Here is a 15,000-nt window from a genome sequence, read left to right as displayed (position 1 = left end):
CGTTCGAGTGTGTGCACATGCGAGTAACACGTGTGTCGATGTGTGCGCTGACAGCGAGTGAGAGATGCTGTTCATGTGCTCTTGATATCAGGTTAATTGAGTTGATGATCTAAACTTGAGCGGCTAGTTTAGCTGTGATTTGTTCATCCGTCTGATTTTGAGTCAATGTTGATCTGCAGCTGCGTTTCAACTCTAACATTTAAGGAAGTATTTCTATAAAATACACTTGTACACTTTATTAATTATAGCTGATTTGTGAGATTGTGTGTGTGTGTGTGTGTGTGTGTGTGTGTGTGTGTGTGTCTGTGTGTGTGCATGCATGTGTGTGTGTGCACGTGCATGTGTGTGTGTGTGTGAGTGTGCATGCATGTGTGTGTGTGTGTGTGCATGCATGTGTGTGTGTGTGTGAGTGTGTGTGTGCATGCATGTGTGTGTGTGTGCATGCATGTGTGTGTGTGTGCATGCATGTGTGTGTGTGCATGTGTGTGTGCATGCATGTGTGTGTGTGTGCATGCATGTGTGTGTGTGTGTGCATGCATGTGTGTGTGTGCATGCATGTGTGTGTGTGTGTGTGTGTGTGTGCATGCATGTGTGTGAGTGTGTGTGTGCATGCCTGTGTGTGTGTGTGTGCGCGAGAGTGTGTGTGTGTGTGTGTGTGTGTGTGTGTGTGCATGCATGTGTGTGTGTGTGTGATGTGTGTGTGTGTGTGTGTGTGTGCATGCATGTGTGTGTGTGTGTGAGTGTGTGTGTGTGAGTGTGTGTGTGTGCATGCATGTGTGTGTGTGTGTGAGTGTGTGTGTGTGAGTGTGTGTGTGTGCATGCATGTGTGTATGTGTGTGTGCATGCATGTGTGTGTGTGCGGTAGTGTGAGGTGTGTGTGTGTGTGTGTGTGTGTGTGCATGCATGTGTGTATGTGTGTGTGCATGCATGTGTGTGTGTGCGTGTGTGCGTGCGTGAGTGTGTGTGTGTGTGTGTGTGTGTAGTGTAGTGATCTGCAGCTCCGTTTCAACTGTAACTTTTAAGGAAGTATTTCTATAAAATAGACTTCTACACTTTATTAATTATAGCTGATTTTTCAAATAATAGCAATAAAACGAGCAGATGATGGAAATGTAGAGCTCTTTGCTCAGTGAGGGTTTGACGAGCTTGATTGCATGAGTGTGAAAAACGTCCATATCTTTAACCTTGTATTCACATTTTGATTATACTGATTAATGTCATTTTGCAAACAAAATATATTGATTTAGAGAGAGCGAAACCAACTGATAGCACAGGACGTCACAGAATTCATCAACTATTGCTAATACTGATGCTTGTGTTGTTGTCTTCCCACCAAAATGATGTCACTTCCTGGAGGAACTCCTGGAATGTGCTATTGAGGACTCTGGGGAAATTCTATCAATTGAAAAAAATTCAAACAATATTCCCAATTTGTAATGTTTGAAACATTTTTGGTGAGAGAAAGTGAAAAACGGTGAAAAACTTTCTCATATTTTGATATAGTATGTAATACAGAAGAGGTTGGATAGGTTAAATAATATAACTGACCAGGCTGTGTATTGCATGTATTTATAGTATAGTTTGAACTGTTCCTGTGTCTGACGGTTCTGGTGTTCAGAGCTCTGAAGCGCCGGCCAGAAGGCAACAGTTCAGAAAGGGGGTGAGTGGGGTCCAGAGTGATTTTACCAGCCCTTTTCCTCACTCTGGAAGTGTATAGTTCTTGAAGGGGGGGCAGGGGGCAACCAATAATCCTCTCAGCAGACCGAACTGTCCTTTGTAGTCTTCTGATGTCTGTTTTCGTAGCTGCACCAAACCAGACAGTTATAGAAGTGCAGAGGACAGACTCAATGTCTGCTGAGTAGAACGGATCAGCAGTGCCTGTGGCAGCTGGCAAAGGAAGTACAACCTCTGATTGACCTTTTTCCACAGTGGAGTCAATGTGGGTCTCCCACTTCAGGTCCTGTGAGATGGTAGTGCCTAAGAACCTGAATGACTCCACTGCTGCCACAGTGCTGTTTAGAATGGTGAGGGGGGTCAGTGTTGGGGTGTTCTGCACCAGTGAGCCAGCCGTTCAACCTCCCTTCTGTATGCAGACTCATTATCATCTCAGATGAGGCCAATGACAGTGGTGTCATCTGCAAACTTCAGGAGCTTGACAGGGGGGTTCTTGGTGGTGCAGTCATACAGCAACCAGTGCTGATCATACAGGTGCTGGAAGTGAATTTCCCCTGTCTCACTAGCTGCTGTCTGTCTGAAAGCTGGAGACACAATTCCACAGGAGAGCTGAGATGATGGTGTTAAAAGCCGAAATGAAGTCCACAATCCTTGCATATGTCCCTGGTCTGTCTAGATGTTCCAGGATATGATGCAATCCCATGTTGACTGCATCATCCACAGATAAGCAAATTGAAGGGGATCTAGAAAGGGTCCAGTGATGTCCTACAGGTTGGCCAACACCAGTCTCTCAAATGACTTCATGACCACAGTTGTCAGAGCATTTGATCTTTGGTTTCTTTGGGACGGGGATGATAGTGGAGCGTTTGAAGCAGCGGGGAACTTCACATTACTCCAGTGATCTATTAAAGATCAGTGTGAAGATGGGGGCAGCTGGTCAGCATAGGACTTTAGACAAGTGGGCGAAACACCATATGGGCCCTGTGCTTTCCTTGTCTTTTGTTTCTGGAAGACCCGGCACACATCATCTTCACAGATCTTAAGTGCAGGTTGAGTAGCAGGAGGGGGATTGCAGGAGGTGTTGATTTTTGTGTGAAGGTCAGAGTGGGTGTGGGGTGTGAGACTGGGCCATTTAAATCTACAGTAAAACACATTAAAGTCATCAGCCAGTTGTTGGTCAACTACAGTGTTGGGGGATGGTGTCTTGTAGTTAGTTATGTCTTTTAGGCCTCTCCACACTGATGCAGGGTCGTTAGCTGAAAACTTGTTTTTCAACTTTTCAGAACAGCTTCTTTTAGCCACTTTAATTTCCTTAGTGTGTTTTCGGCCTGATTATACAGATGTTGTCCCTGCTTTTGTAAGCATCCTCTTTGGCATGACGAAGCTGTTTGAGTTTTTCTGTAAACCACAGTTTGTTGTTGTTGAATGTTAAATAAGTCCTAGTAGGAATGTACATATCCTCACAGAAACTGATATATGATGTGTCTGTGAGCTCGTCCAGATTGGTGTCTGCAGCCTCAAAAACACTCCAGTCAGTGCAGTGCTGCGTTCACACACGCGTGACGGGATATAAACACTCACCAGAATAAACAAGGAAACCTCCCACGGTGAGCAGAAGGGCTTACAGTTGATAGAGTGCTTCCAAATTAGGATAGCATATCTTCTTTAACATTGTTACATCTGTAAACCAACTTGCATTGATGTAAAAGCATGTTCCACCGCCTCTTGTTTTCCCCGTTATCTCCGCGATACGCTCTGAACAGATGGAAGCCGTCTGACGGCAGATGTAGCGTGCTGTCCGGTATGGCTTCACTCAGCCAGGTTTCTGTGAAGTACAAGGCAGAAGAGGTTGAAAAGTCCTTGTTTGCACTGGTGAGGAGATGTAGTTAGTCCGTTTTGATAGGAAGAGAGCGGAGGTTCGCTAGATGAATATTCGTCAGTGCTGTTCGAATGTCATCCTGTCGGATCTTGACCAGTGTGCCAGCTTCCTTCCCTCACTTGCGTCTCTCAGTGCGCTTGAACAACACTGCTGCGCCTCCGACTAAAATGTCCAGAATAGTCAAAAACCAGGAAAAGATTGTTTGGTATGTTCTGATGAATGTTCAGCAGTTCGTCCCTGGTAAAACTGATTGGAAGAAAATAAGTAAACACAGGACAAACAAAAAAAGACAGCAAAAGAATTGGAGAGCTCCACGACGAGGTGGCCATCCACGGCGCATCATCAGTTAAGTTGGTTAAATATGATGGTTTGTATAGTAGAAATGACCCAAATCTTTTTTTCTTTTTTTGAACCTCAGGTGAAATGTTGTAAGTACTGGCCGGACGACACTGAGATCTACAGAGACATAAAGGTGACGCTGATCGAAACTCAACTTCTGTCGGAATATGTCATCAGAACATTTGCAGTTGAGAAGGTGAGACGTGTGACTCAAATCTGTAAACTGATTACAGCCATTAATAAAAAGCCAGTCCCACTTTATATTAGGTGTCTTTAGCTAATATTTACTTAAGCTATTGATACAATGTACTGATTATGTATGCACGTGTTGTTGCATTGTACTTACATTTAAAGTAACTGCATTTAATTAAATATGTAGTTACACTGTTACCTTTACACCTAACCCTTCCCTAACTCTAAACCGCACCCTTCCCCTAACCCCTAAACCTAACCCTTCCCCCTAAACCTAACCCTTCCCCTTAACCTAACCCTTCCCCTAACCCCTAAACCTAACCCTTCCCCCTAAACCTAACCCTTCCCCTTAACCTAACCCTTCCCCTAACCCCTAAACCTAACCCTTCCCCCTAAACCTAACCCGTCCCCCTAACCCCTAAACCTAACCCTTCCCCTAAACCTAACCCTTCCCCTAACCCCTAAACCTAACCCTTACCCCTAAACCTAACCCTTACCCCTAACCCCTAAACCTAACCCTTACCCCTAAACCTAACCCTTACCCCTAAACCTAACCCTTCCCCTAACCCCTAAACCTAACCCTTCCCCTAACCCCTAAACCTAACCCTTCCCCTAAACCTAACCCTTCCCCTAACCCCTAAACCTAACCCTTACCCCTAAACCTAACCCTTACCCCTAACCCCTAAACCTAACCCTTACCCCTAAACCTAACCCTTACCCCTAAACCTAACCCTTCCCCTAACCCCTAAACCTAACCCTTCCCCTAACCCCTAAACCTAACCCTTACCCCTAAACCTAACCCTTACCCCTAAACCTAACCCTTCCCCTAACCCCTAAACCTAACCCTTCCCCTAACCCCTAAACCTAACCCTTCCCCTAAACCCTAAACCTAACCCTTCCCCTAAACCTAACCCTTACCCTAAACCTAACCCTTACCACAAACCCCTAAACCTAACCCTTCCCCTAAACCTAACCCTTAGCCTAAACCTAACCCTTACCCCTAACCCCTAAACCTAACCCTTCCCCTATACCTAACCCTTCCTCTAAACCTAACCCTTCCCCTAAACCTAACCCTTACCCCTAACCCCTAAACCTAACCCTTCCCCTATACCTAACCCTTCCTCTAAACCTAACCCTTCCCCTAAACCTAACCCTTACCCCTAACCCCTAAACCTAACCCTTCCCCTATACCTAACCCTTCCTCTAAACCTAACCCTTCCCCTAAACCTAACCCTTACCCCTAACCCCTAAACCTAACCCTTCCCCTTAACCTAACCCTTCCCCTAACCCCTAAACCTAACCCTTCCCCCTAACCCTTCCCCCTAAACCTAACCCTTCCCCCTAAACCTAACCCTTACCCCTAACCCCTAAACCTAACCCTTCCCCTTAACCTAACCCTTCCCCTAACCCCTAAACCTAACCCTTCCCCCTAAACCTAACCCTTACCCCTAACCCCTAAACCTAACCCTTCCCCTAAACCTAACCCTTCCCCTAAACCGCACCCTTCCCCTAACCCCTAAACCTAACCCTTCCCCTTAAACTAACCCTTCCCCTAACCCCTAAACCTAACCCTTCCCCCTAAACCTAACCCTTACCCCTAACCCCTAAACCTAACCCTTCCCCTAAACCTAACCTTACCCCTAAACCTAACCCTTCCCCTAAACGTAACCCTTACCCCTAACCTCTAAACCTAACCCTTCCCCTAAACCTAACCCTTCCCCCTAAACCTAACCCTTACCCCTAACCCCTAAACCTAACCATTCCCCTAAACCTAACCCTTACCCCTAAACCTAAACCTTACCCTAAACCTAACCCTTACCCCTAAACCTAACCCTTTCCCCTAACCCCTAAACCTAACCCTTCCCCTAAACCTAACCCTTTCCCCTAACCCCTAAACCTAACCCTTCCCCTAACCCTTCCCCTAAACCCTAAACCTTACCCTAAACCTAACCCTTCCCCTAACCCCTAAACCTAACCCTTCCCCTAACCCTTCCCCTAAACCCTAAACCTTACCCTAAACCTAACCCTTACCCTAAACCTAACCCTTTCCCCTAACCCCTAAACCTAACCCTTACCCCTAAACCTAACCCTTTCCCCTAACCCCTAAACCTAACCCTTCCCCTAACCCTTCCCCTAAACCCTAAACCTTACCCTAAACCTAACCCTTCCCCTAACCCCTAAACCTAACCCTTCCCCTAACCCTTCCCCTAAACCCTAAACCTTACCCTAAACCTAACCCTTACCCTAAACCTAACCCTTACTCCTAACCCCTAAACCTAACCCTTCCCCTATACCTAACCCTTCCCCTAAACCTAACCCTTACCCCTAAACCTAACCCTTCCCCTAAACCTAACCCTTCCCCCTAAACCTAACCCTTACCCCTAACCCCTAAACCTAACCATTCCCCTAAACCTAACCCTTACCCCTAAACCTAAACCTTACCCTAAACCTAACCCTTACCCCTAAACCTAACCCTTTCCCCTAACCCCTAAACCTAACCCTTCCCCTAAACCTAACCCTTTCCCCTAACCCCTAAACCTAACCCTTCCCCTAACCCTTCCCCTAAACCCTAAACCTTACCCTAAACCTAACCCTTCCCTAACCCCTAAACCTAACCCTTCCCCTAACCCTTCCCCTAAACCCTAAACCTTACCCTAAACCTAACCCTTACCCTAAACCTAACCCTTTCCCCTAACCCCTAAACCTAACCCTTACCCCTAAACCTAACCCTTTCCCCTAACCCCTAAACCTAACCCTTCCCCTAACCCTTCCCCTAAACCCTAAACCTTACCCTAAACCTAACCCTTCCCCTAACCCCTAAACCTAACCCTTCCCCTAACCCTTCCCCTAAACCCTAAACCTTACCCTAAACCTAACCCTTACCCTAAACCTAACCCTTACTCCTAACCCCTAAACCTAACCCTTCCCCTATACCTAACCCTTCCCCTAAACCTAACCCTTACCCCTAAACCTAACCCTTCCCCTAAACCTAACCCTTACCCCTAAACCTAACCCTTACCCCTAAACCTAACCCTTCCCCTAAACCTAACCCTTACCCTAAACCTAACCCTTACCCCTAACCCCTAAACCTAACCCTTCCCCTAAACCTAACCCTTCCCCCTAAACCTAACCCTTACCCCTAACCCCTAAACCTAACCCTTCCCCTAAACCTAACCCTTACCCTAAACCTAACCCTTACCCCTAACCCCTAAACCTAACCCTTCCCCCTAAACCTAACCCTTCCCCCTAACCCCTAACTCTTACCCCTAACCCCTAAACCTAACCCTTACCCCTAAACCTAACCCTTACCCCTAACCCCTAAACCTAACCCTTCCCCTAAACCTAACCCTTACCCCTAACCCCTAAACCTAACCCTTACCCTAAACCTAACCCTTACCCCTAACCCCTAAACTTAACCCTTACCCCTAAACCTAACCCTTACCCCTAACCCCTAAACTTAACCCTTCTCCTAAACCTAACCCTTACCCCTAACCCCTAAACCTAACCCTTCCCCTAAACCTAACCCTTACCCCTAAACCTAACCCTTACCCCTAAACCTAACCCTTACCCTAACCCCTAAACCTAACCCTTCCCCTAAACCTAACCCTTCCCCTAACCCCTAAACCTAACCCTTCCCCTAACCCCTAAACCTAACCCTTACCCCTAAACCTAACCCTTCCCCTAAACCTAACCCTTCCCCTAAACCCTAAACCTAACCCTTCCCCTATACCTAACCCTTACCCCTAACCCCTAAACCTAACCCTTCCCCTAAACCTAACCCTTCCCCTAAACCTAACCCTTACCCTAAAGCTAAACCTTACCCCTAACCCCTAAACCTAACCCTTCCCCTATACCTAACCCTTCCTCTAAACCTAACCCTTCCCCTAAACCTAACCCTTCCCCTATACCTAACCCTTCCTCTAAACCTAACCCTTCCCCTAAACCTAACCCTTCCCCTAAACCTAACCCTTCCCCCTAACCCCTAAACCTAACCCTTCCCCCTAAACCTAACCCTTACCCCTAAACCTAACCCTTCCCCTAACCCCTAAACCTAACCCTTCCCCTTAACCTAACCCTTCCCCTAACCTTTCCCCTAAAGCGTAAACCCAAGTGTGTGATGTCATTAGCGGGGACTCAAACTGAATGTTTTTCATTGTGGTTCGTTATCAGCAAAAATCGTATTTTTTCGTTCAGGTTTACAAGTTCCGCAGCCTCCTTTCCAAATGGTAACTGGTTATAACAAAATAATAGAGCGGTTAATAATGTTAAAATTAAATTCCAGCGAGTATTGACGCTGACTATCACCCCTGGAGTCGTGAGTTTGAGTCCAGGGTGTGCTGAGAGACTCCAGTCAGGTCTCCTTAGCAACCAAATCGGCCCGGTTGCTAGGGAGGGTAGAGTCACATGGGGTAACCTCCTCGTGGTCGCTATAATGTGGTTCTCGCTCTCGGTGGGGCGTGTGGTTATTTGTGCGTGGATCGCGGAGAATAGCGTGAAGCCTCCACACGTGCTACGTCTCCATGGTAACACGCTCAACAAGTCACGTGATAAGATGCGCAGATTGACGGTCTCAGACACAACTGAGATTCATCCTCCGCCAACCGGATTGAGGCGAGTCATTACGCCACCATGAGGACTTGAGCGCATTGAGAATTGGGCGTTACACATTGGTATCATTGGTATAAAAATGAAATACCAATTGCTGTGTTACAAGTGACTTGGTCTGGAAATCAAGCCTAAAATAATCCACATGCCTCTTCAACAATAAGTGAAAATAAGAAATAAAATAGTTTCCTGTGTGGTGAATTTATCAGCATAAAAATAATAACAAGTATACAGTTAATTAAGAGTTTTAATTAAAGTAGTAAAATTTGAATTACAGATTTGCTTTGAGTCAAAACCCAGCAGCATCAAATCTGTGTTAATGTATCACATCTAACAATAAAAGTTACTTCAAATGTACTTTTTACCCCTCATAAGAATATGTAGGAATTACTGTATGTATACTTGTTAAAGTCTTCATTCACAGATTGAACATCCACGACGGGCGATTAGGGAAATAAATGTTTCCTTCAGGATCAAAACACACGTTTCATTTTTAGCGCAACACAAAGAGGTGTAGTTACACAAATGTGCTGTGATAAACCATTTGGCCTTTAGTTTCATGAGAAAATGATCGGAATGACATTAACCGGTTATAACCAGTTATCAGCATTAAACAATAACGTTTTCACTCCGGAACAATTGAAAATGACTTTGTTCCCATTTTCGGTTCTGTTTTTGTTTTCCTTCCTTAAACCATTTTTAGTCCCTGTTCATTAGTGATGCTCAGGTGTTCAGGATCTGCAGGTGTTGAATCTGAGTTTCTCTCTGTGTCCGAATGACAGCGAGGAGCCCACGAGATTCGTGAGATCAGCCAGTTTCATTTCACCGGCTGGCCAGATCACGGCGTTCCGTATCACGCTACAGGACTGCTGGGGTTCGTGCGCCGGGTGAAAACCAAATCACCCACGAACACCGGGCCAATCGTGGTTCACTGCAGGTGTGACTTCACACATCATTTTGACTTTTCCAAACCACAAACATAAAACCAGAGTTCCCACTTTTATCAGGGAATTGTCAGATTTAGATTTTCAGGCCTGTAAAGTTCATGGCTAGGAAATTGATGGGGGTCTGGGTATCTCAGCGAGTATTGACACTGACTATCACACCTGGAGTCGTGAGTTTGAATCCAGGGCACCCTGAGCGACTCCAGCCAGGTCTCCTTAGCAACCAAATTGGCCCCGGTTGCTAGGGAGGGTCTGGGTATCTCAGCGAGTATTGGCGCTGACTAGCACACCTGGAGTCGTGAGTTTGAATCCAGGGCGTGCTGAGTGACTCCAGTCAGGTCTCCTTAGCAACCCGGTTGCTAGGGAGGGTAGAGTCACATGGGGTAACCTCCTCGTGGTCGCTATAATGTGGTTCTCGCTCTCGGTGGGGCGTGTGGTGAGTTGTGCGTGGATGCCACGGAGAATAGCGTGAAGCCTCCACACGCGCTACGTCTCCATGGTAACACGCTCAACAAGTCACATGATAAGATGCACGGATTGACGGTCTCAGACGTGGAGGCATCTGAGATTCGTCCTCCGCCACCCAGATTGAGGCGAGTCACTACACCACCACGAGGACTTAAGAGCGCATTGAGAATTGGCGTTACAGATTGGGGAGAAAAAATGGAAATTGATTGGTCAAATTGTGTAGGAACCCTTTAAAATACAGTTTGTCAATTTATCTTGACATTTCAACTGATTTGGACTATTTTAATGTCTCTTCACATGTGTTGTCATTATTTAAATGTTATTTCGATTGAATCTCTGTTCTGATTGGCCCACCAACAGCGCGGGGGCGGGGCGAACAGGCTGCTTCATTGTGATTGACATCATGTTGGACATGGCCGAGCGAGAAGGTGTCGTTGACATCTACAACTGTGTGAGAGAGCTGAGGTCACGCCGGGTCAACATGGTCCAGACAGAGGTATTCACTCCGCCTCATCGAGTCAAATAAATGTCCAAATAAACAGATTTACAATAGATTGAGGAAATGAAATGCTGCATCAGAGCGGCTTTACCGTTGTCATGGCGCTTTTGTTTTATATCAGCTGTTTACGAGAATGAACGCATAAAACAAAACAGTCTTTACAGCGCCTTTTTGGATAGTAAATAGTAAATGTATTGATCTTGTACTTCTATAGAATTATACATGTAGATGTGCTTCAATATAAAACATTTTCACAAGCTATACAAAACAATATAAAACTATAGAGCAATGGACATTCCTCCGCGATCCAGACGGTCGGCAGGGAGCCCCTAATCCCCTCGCAGATGCCGGACATTCCTCCGCGTCCAGACAGATTGTGGGCCGTAGTCATGCTGTCGATTAAGCTGGTGTTGGGGCTTGAACCCCGACCTTCTGGTCAGTAACCCAGAGCCTCAACCACTGAGCCACTAACCAGAATGTTTGAGGAACATCACTGCAGTGCTGCCACACATACACAAGTCAGAAAATGGGTAACAATGGAAGGCATTGGTCAGAAAGACATCATATAAAGGGGATGAAACTGCAGGAAATGAGCCTCTTGAAAATGTAAATGCACATTTAGTCAGATCGCATTCCTGCATGTCAAACACGCTGCTGTGATTTTAACCGATTAGCACGTCATAAACACTCAACACTTCTCCAGAGTTCATCAGTCCCTCGAGTGCAGCACAATGCAGGTGCTCATGTGATTATTGCACTCGCCCGCCTCATTTTACAACTGCTGACGGGTTTATGAAGCTCTCCAGACTTCTGAGCGCACACCATCTGGAGCGGCCGCAGTTTCACTGAAGGCGTCATTCCTCTGTGATTCTGTTTACAGGCATCATTGCGTTTAATGGGCAAACGTTCCACCGATGACGTCTGAGGTGGTATTTGAGAACGCACATCACTAATGTTTGCCGGATTCACCCTCCTTAAGTTCAGTGACCTTGTGTTCCCCTCGCAGGTGTTTTGGCGCGGTTTGACCCCCTACGGGCGCTTGTTACCTTTTAACACGCACGTTTGATCTGTCACTAATAATCCGCATTGACTCATTGGTGTTGCAGATTCGGGGGTGAATGTTCACTCATTACGAACAGAGCTGCACTTTTGATTGCGTTGTTGTTAAGTGTGACATCACCGCCGGCTTCTGATTGGATGCTCCGGCAGAAAGGTCAAAGTTCACTGAAGTCTCCCTTCGTCAGAATGTAGCGAAAAGTGACAAGACAAGATTGTTTCAGAATGCCACTTCAGGAATGATTTCCGTCAAACGCTTCATCGCATCTGCGTTCGCTGTGACGCGTCGCTTCTGAACACACTCTCCCGGACTGACGGAGGATCTGAGATCATTTCAATATTACGATGATTTGCCAAACGGGCTTTGATGTTTCGCCGCTAATAAAGTTTGATGTCTGTTTTACGCAGATGAGTGCAATCACAGTCGCATCTGTATTCTCAGACTAATGAATATTAAAGAGCTGAAAGTCTTTGCTGTGTTCTTCAGTGTTTCTGCAGCAAACACAAGCAGCAAATCTGCACAAAATCATTTCATTTGCTTTTCAATATTAGTTTGAATCTCGCAAAAATATTACAAAACATCTTCAGCTCATATTTCACCCCAAAATCAAAAATGTTTTCTTAAATATATATATATATACTGTTTATTATTATTATTATATATTATTATTATTATTATTATTATTATATATATATATATATTATCGTATGTTTATTTTACATATATATAATATAAACATATATATATATACTGTTTATTATTATTATTATTATATATATTATTGTTATGTTTATTTTACATATATATAATATAAACATATATATATATATACTGTTTATTATTATTATTATTATATATATTATTGTTATGTTTATTTTATATATATAATATAAACATATATATATATATATATATATATATATATATATATATATATACTGTTTATTATTATTATTATATATATTATTGTTATGTTTATTTTATATATATAATATAAACATATATATATATATACTGTTTTTTATTATTATTATTATTATATATATTATTGTTATGTTTATTTTACATATATATAATATAAACATATATATATATATACTGTTTATTATTATTATTATTATATATATTATTGTTATGTTTATTTTATATATATAATATAAACATATATATATATATACTGTTTATTATTATTATTATTATATATATTATTGTTATGTTTATTTTACATATATATAATATAAACATATATATATATACTGTTTATTATTATTATTATTATATATATTATTGTTATGTTTATTTTATATATATAATATAAACATATATATATATATACTGTTTATTATTATTATTATATATATTATTGTTATGTTTATTTTACATATATATAATATAAACATATATATATATACTGTTTATTATTATTATTATATATATATTATTGTTATGTTTATTTTATATATATAATATAAACATATATATATATATATACTGTTTATTATTATTATTATTATATATATTATTGTTATGTTTATTTTATATATATAATATAAACATATATATTTACAGCAATGATAATGAGGATTGTTTTACACTAATGAGAGTTCTGAGGTCAAATGTGCTTAAATATCATGAAAATAGTCACAAAAGAAAACTTCATTTTCATTAGAAATGTCATTTATAAATTGTTTTGATTTGTACCGGATGATGTTTTTCTGTCAGGAGCAGTATGTGTTTATCCATGATGCCATTTTGGAGGCGTGTCTCTGTGGTGACACCACCATCCCGGCCAATCAGCTTCGCTCAGTTTACTACGACATGAACCGATTGGACCCTCAGACCAACTCTAGTCCAATCAAAGAGGAGTTCAGGGTAACTTTAATTGTACTCATGACATTCAGGAAATATCGTTGTTTATTTGTAATATCTAAACAAAGAAATTGTGTGTTTAGGAGCTATTTAATGTTTTATCCAGACTTTACTTCTCTAGACGTCTACAGTGAATAAAGAGTTTCTTGCAAATTTGATTTGACTTTGATGCACAGCTTTGATTTCATTCCTGTTGTAACTCTGGTGCAATATGAGTGTTTGCATTAATGTTTAAAGCACTGAAATAAATGTGTGTGTGTGTGTGTGTGTGTGTTGATAGACTTTAAACATGGTAACCCCGACTCTGCGCGTGGAGGACTGCAGCATCGCTCTCCTGCCGCGGAATCACGAGAAGAATCGCTGTATGGATGTTCTTCCTCCCGACCGCTGTCTGCCGTTCCTCATCACTATAGACGGGGAGAGCAGCAACTATATCAACGCCGCACTCATGGATGTACGGGAATACTTTTATTAAATAAAGAGTACTATAGTAACTTACACCGCTTTAGCTGCACTGTGGGAGAGCATTTATAGGGGAAGCGTAAGACATGCCGTTTCTCCCAATGTTGGAACGCCCAATTCCCACTACTCACTAGGTCCTCGTGGTGGCGCGGTTACTCGGCTCAATCCGGGTGGTGCAGGACGAGTCTCAGTTGCCTCCGCGTCTGAGACCGTCAATCGGCGCATCTGATCACGTGACTCGTTGTGCATGACACCGCGGAGACTCACAGCATGTGGAGACTCATGTTACTCTACGATCCACACACAACTCACCACACGCCCCATTGAGAGCACCACTAATCACCACCACGAGGAGGTTACCCCATGTGACTCTACCCTCCCTAGCAACTGGGACAATTTGGTTACCCTATGTGACTCTACACTCCCTAGCAACCGGGACAATTTGGTTACCCTATGTGACTCTACACTCCCTAGCAACCGGGACAATTTGGTTACCCTATGTGACTCTACACTCCCTAGCAACCGGGACAATTTGGTTACCCTATGTGACTCTACACTCCCTAGCAACCGGGACAATTTGGTTACCCTATGTGACTCTACCCTCCCTAGCAACCGGGCCAATTTGGTTACCCTATGTGACTCTACCCTCCCTAGCAACCGGGCCAATTTGGTTACCCTATGTGACTCTACCCTCCCTAGCAACCGGGACAATATGGTTACCCCATGTGACTCTAAACTCCCTAGCAACCGGACCAATTTGGTTACCCCATGTGACTCTACTCTCCCTAGCAACCGGGACAATTTGGTTACCCTATGTGACTCTACCCTCCCTAGCAACCGGGCCAATTTGGTTACCCTATGTGACTCTACCCTCCCTAGCAACCGGGCCAATTTGGTTACCCTATGTGACTCTACCCTCCCTAGCAACCGGACAATATGGTTACCCCATGTGACTCTAAACTCCCTAGCAACCGGACCAATTTGGTTACCCCATGTGACTCTACACTCCCTA

At 43.5% G+C, this 15,000-nt stretch overlaps 1 protein-coding gene across 1 annotated transcript in view; it reads left to right on the top strand.

Moving 5' to 3' along the window:
* The window catches only part of LOC127645051 (uncharacterized), a 247,267-nt gene that overhangs the window by 220,903 nt on the left and 11,364 nt on the right, over positions 1-15,000 (top strand). The window contains 5 exon segments of the mRNA XM_052128568.1: positions 3,972-4,088; positions 9,472-9,626; positions 10,462-10,597; positions 13,380-13,529; positions 13,807-13,980. Of these exon segments, the coding sequence (XP_051984528.1) occupies positions 3,972-4,088; positions 9,472-9,626; positions 10,462-10,597; positions 13,380-13,529; positions 13,807-13,980 (732 nt within the window).

The sequence above is a fragment of the Xyrauchen texanus genome, chromosome 6 (genome assembly GCF_025860055.1).
Source record: "Xyrauchen texanus isolate HMW12.3.18 chromosome 6, RBS_HiC_50CHRs, whole genome shotgun sequence".
Classification (NCBI taxonomy): Eukaryota; Metazoa; Chordata; class Actinopteri; order Cypriniformes; family Catostomidae; genus Xyrauchen; species Xyrauchen texanus.
This window is presented reverse-complemented; position numbering and strand designations above follow the sequence as displayed.